General features: G+C 44.0%; 1 protein-coding gene across 1 annotated transcript; it reads right to left on the reverse strand.

Annotated features, from left to right (window-relative positions):
* Positions 1–230: 230 nt before the first annotated feature.
* LOC111535306 (TRPM8 channel-associated factor 2) lies at positions 231–835 on the reverse strand (the record flags this gene model as incomplete). Its single annotated transcript, XM_023201674.2, is given in 3 exon segments — positions 231–483; positions 486–784; positions 786–835. Coding segments are annotated over 3 exon segments (602 nt in total), but the record flags the coding sequence as incomplete, so codon positions are not given.
* Positions 836–4,895: the final 4,060 nt, after the last annotated feature.

The raw sequence follows: 4,895 nt of genomic DNA on the forward strand, positions 1-4,895 counted from the left end.
AGTGGTGAGTAAGACAAGCTTTTCTATTCAGCTTTGGCCACAGGAGGGAGTGGCAGTGAGGGCCCAGTCTCTCTTGTGTCTTGGTGCCTTTTAATCATCCTGCTTTTGATTTGTGGTGGTTTCAAACTAAGTTAAAAACAATCTGTATTGAAATGGAAGCTCGTTGACAAGGGAAACCAACTCTTTGTTTATCCTGAGTCAGACTCCCTAATGGGGGAACAGACACTCACCTGACATGGAGTGGGGTCTTGGAACCTTCTTAAGAGACCTTGAAGCGCTCTCTGTCCCCACAGGTGTCAGGGAAGTACACTCCAGTCAAACTTGTCATCTTGATCCCAAGGAACCTGGACAGCATCTTGTCATGGCCGAGCTTGCTGACCCAGTACCAGGCCCGGCCCCAGATAAGTAAGCCCCTCCATGTCCCAAACTGGTTCAGCGTTGCAGTCATGGTGTCATCGAAGGCAATGATGCAGTAAACCCCCAGGGCAGTCCTGGTTCTGGATCAATCTGTGTCTCAACACCAGAGTCCTGCAGGACATTTCCTAGTGCTGCCAAGGATGGGTGCACTCCTACGGGATCCCCGGGACAAGGACAGAGCCAGCTCACTGTAATGGGGAGACATGGAGCCAAGCCAGCATGCAACAGGTAGCCCTCATGGGAGACAACCACTAGGCAGCCATAGCAGGAGGCAGTAATGAGCACCTGGCCCTTGTCATTCACCATCACGGGGAAGGTAGACTCTCTAATAAGGAGTTCACTGGGGTCGGGGACTCTGGGGAGATCTTGTCACTCCATCCATGAGGGCCCTGAAAGCAGCAGTGGGAGTTGTCACCATGGTTCTCTCAGCTGCTGCAAAGGAAAGTACGGTGAATGAATGAACGACAAGCAAATGGATAAAAGCAAGTTACCCTCGTTCTTACACAGCCATGTCTGATAGAGCTGATAGCCAGACTCATGGAGGTTATATGTAGTTACCTTGCTTGATTTCCTAGACTCTAGAATTCTTCATAAGTACAATTTCTAAGAATTTTCACTCTCTTGATTTTTACTATGCAGATATCACCTCTTATTCTTTCCTTAGCTCCACCAACTTAGATGTTTTCCACAGCTCTGTACTCCACCACTCAGCTCTCCTTTCTTGTAGCCCCTTCTGTGCATCAGGGATTACATGGACAGTTGTCCTTCATTTGTAACAGCTGTAAATGATCTCCATAGTTTACCCCTGGCCTGGACTTTAAATCTATCTGCTTAAGGAGCATCACAGTTATCAGCTGAAATTCTATATGGAAGAAATTGAATTTGTGTCCACCTGCTCAACGGTTCCTCTTAGAGAAAATACTTAAGCTTACTTTTCCCATCTATGTCGGGAAGATAGTATAACCTTGAGGGATTTTCATGTGAAGGTTATTGGAACTAATACATGCCACTGGTTTTCTCAGAGCCTGGGACATTATAATATCAAAGAAAATTCCTGTACTTTTATCTTTCTTCCTGGTTTCTCAAAGTGATAGGGACCACCAAAGCCTTAGAATCACAATGGCCCTCTTCCTTACTCTGCTTTGCACACACATTTAGTCATTGAGCTTTGTCGAGTGCTTGTTCCTTTCAGTTTCCATGTCTATTGCCACGAACCTGGGTCAGGATTTTGATCTGGAAACGCTGGCTCTCTCATAAACTCCCTTGAGAAGAAGCCCTCAAAGCTTCACCACGAATAACACATGAGTGCTTGGGACTTCTTTCATCCTGGTGGCAGAGGTGTCCTGGATCTGCCTTCTGATGGTTTTTTGAACTTTTCCTTTACTACTTCTCTCAAGATGGATTGAGTATCCCTTCTCTGAAATGCTTGGGATCAGAAGTATTTCAAATTTCAGAGTTTTTTCAGATTTTGGGATATTTGCATATATATAATGCATTATGTGTGTATGTGTGTGTGTGTGTGTGTGTGTGTGTGTGTGTGTGTATATATATGCAGTAAAATCCCAGGGAATCTCCTGGTTCTGGATGTATTTTATTATATATATATGATGATATATCTTGGGAATGGGACCCAAATCTAAATATAAAATTCATTTATGTTTCATAATAAGTTGTACACATACCCGAAAGTAATTTTATATAATATTTTAAATAACTTTGTGCCAAAAGCAAAGTTTGTGTTAAGAATTAATGTGTGGAATTTTCCACTTGCCGAGTCACATCAGTGCTCAAAGGATTTTGTATTTGGGGGCATTTTGGATTTCAGATTTTCTAGTTAGCGATGCTCAGTTTGTACAGACTCTGTTCTGCTTGGGAAATTGGAACACGACCTGTGGTTTCTAGTATCTGTCAGGTCATTTCCTGTAGAATTTCACTCTCTCCCTTTCTTCCCTTCCCTTTTGCCAATTCTCATTACTCTAATTTTAAATTATTAGTAAGGGGCAGGTGAAAATGTTGCTGTATTTGTTCTCAGGACAATCTTTTTTACAGAAAGCACTGGCCAGGGGATCTTTAGATCCATGAAACATGGCCTCGGTCGATTCTGAAGACAGGATGTGAGCAGGCCCACAGCTGAGATGTACACTCTGTTGACTGCTTCACCTTTCTAACTGTTGAAGTTGGTGGAGAGAGGGAAGGAGGAGAATTGTGTTTATTATGAGAATCAAGGAGGCTGGACAAGGAGTTTCAGTTTCAGAATTAGCCCATTCTCTATGAGCTCTGGCAGGTAATTGGTTTTCAAATGGTGAAAAGACCCCATTACCCCGTTGTGAGTTTAAGGAAGACTAGGAGTGAGTATTTCCTTCCGTGGGCTCCTTCGGTGCCTGCAGCCCAGACTAGCTAACACTCTGCCCAGTAAGCATGTCCTTCAACTTATCAACAAGGTGGCCAGAGGCATGTGCAAAACCACTCTTACCTGAACAAAGGAATGGGTTGCTTTGCTGAACAAATCCTGGAAGTGTACCATTCAATCTCCAAAGAAACTACTTTAGAGACAACAGTTATGTATTTAGAGAAGGATAAAAATTCATCTCTTAGCTTTGTTTGAGGAGAAGCAGAGGTATGCTTGGCTGGAGAAGGTGTTGGGAGAACAGACAGGTACAGGGCAATATGGCCATTGTAGTTTCATCAGAGGTTTTAGGTGTAGTTGGCATCCATTTTCCTTTCCCTTTACCAGGATCCATAAGGGGAGAGAGGAACATGATGGATCACCAAGCTGATGATAGATACCAGGTGAGCACAGGGCTGTCCATACACAGGACAGGTATCTTTCCACTCAACATACCAGCCTGAGCATCTGTGACTGTGGGGTAGGGGGTGGGGGTCAGGGCAAGAACTCTCAGGATGAAGAGGCAAGGGTGAAGATTCAGGTGGGGAATAGTACACATTTCTATTCAAAAGCCAGCCATGATGTAGCTGCCTTAAAGCTAAGGAGGAGGTTTAGTTACAAAACGAAAAAATGAAGCTATCTACAGACAGCCCCCATCCTGGTTACTTGACCAAAGTTTGCGCTCCCCAGTGGTGGGAGGAGGGAGAGACATGAGTGGAATCAGTGAGAATGAGGCGTGAGATTCCCTGACGGTGAGAAGGCAAAGCGGTTGTGTGGGTTCTGTGCGGACAGGATGTAGCCAGCCTCTGTGAAGTGTCCCAGAGGAGGTGGAAGGATCTGAGGACAGAGATTTCAGGGAATTATGAGAAAGGATTTATGTGCTACGTTTAGAGAAACTGGTACCAGTCACTGGAGATGTCTGTGAAGATGTCCCAGCTTGAGGCAGCAGCAGAACTATTTGATTTCAAGGGACCATGGAGTTGTAAACAGTGGGCCTCCTAGCTGTGGCCAATGTTGACCAAAGACTAGAGAAACCTTCCTAAATGTCTCTGCTTCACTTAAGCACTTTTACAAGATTCTGAGCTTGATTTGAGAGATTCAATTCCAGTGTTTAACTGCTGGACAGCAATTTGCCTACTAGTTCAATAGGAAGTAGGCTCCAAGTAGTAGAATTTAATGGAATTGAAAGAAGATATAGTAGGTGACATTTCTTTCCCTCTTGAGGTTGTGGAGTAAGGATCATGAGAACAGAAACAGATGGTGCCTTGTCACCACTTGCATGACACTTTGAACCAATTCAATCACCTTGGAGCCTAAAACTCTGACTGATGGTGGTGTCCCCTTCACACATTCCATATGTAATTAAAAACCAAACCATACACTCAGCTAGAAAAGAAAAACAAAATCCTGATTTTTCTTTTGGTGACTACTTCAATTTCCTTTTTGCAATATCAAATATAAAAATTCCTTTGGAAATTATTTCATTTTAGTTGTTGAGGCATCTTCTCTGCTGCTGTTGTGACTCACCCACTGGACCTCTGCTGACACAGAGCAAGTTCTTTCATTTGTCAGGTCACAGTTTTCTCACCTGCAGTATAACATGGCATGAATAGTCAATTTCCCTCAGCCCTGATTCTCTGACTGCCTATGGCAGCAAAACAGACAAAAATCAGACTCGTGTATGATAAGACCAAAGAAGGATAAATGCGGCTAGTTCTAAAGAAAGAATCAGAGTAGAAAGAAAATCAGAAACAGAGAATAGATGAACAGCAAGGCATGCACTTTGGGCACCTGGAGGCTTCATTTCAAACACACATGTTGTCTTTCACTAACCCAAAAGCTTAACAGCTCAATCTCCTCAGGGTCACCAAAAGCCCCAGGCTGACCACTGCCAGCTTCAACACACAAAGAACATCGGTCACACCTGCCTCCATGCCTGCAGAGCAGGAACATTTGTCTTCCAGAAACCGTCGGAGGAGCTCACCTGGATGTCTGGATGTCCTGTGGATGGCTCAGATCCCGTGGGAAGAAGAGACATCTATGTAGAAATAACAAGTGGATGATCTGGAGATGCTGTCTATAGGGAGAACAA

This window comes from Piliocolobus tephrosceles, unplaced genomic scaffold (genome assembly GCF_002776525.5).
Source record: "Piliocolobus tephrosceles isolate RC106 unplaced genomic scaffold, ASM277652v3 unscaffolded_4952, whole genome shotgun sequence".
Classification (NCBI taxonomy): Eukaryota; Metazoa; Chordata; class Mammalia; order Primates; family Cercopithecidae; genus Piliocolobus; species Piliocolobus tephrosceles.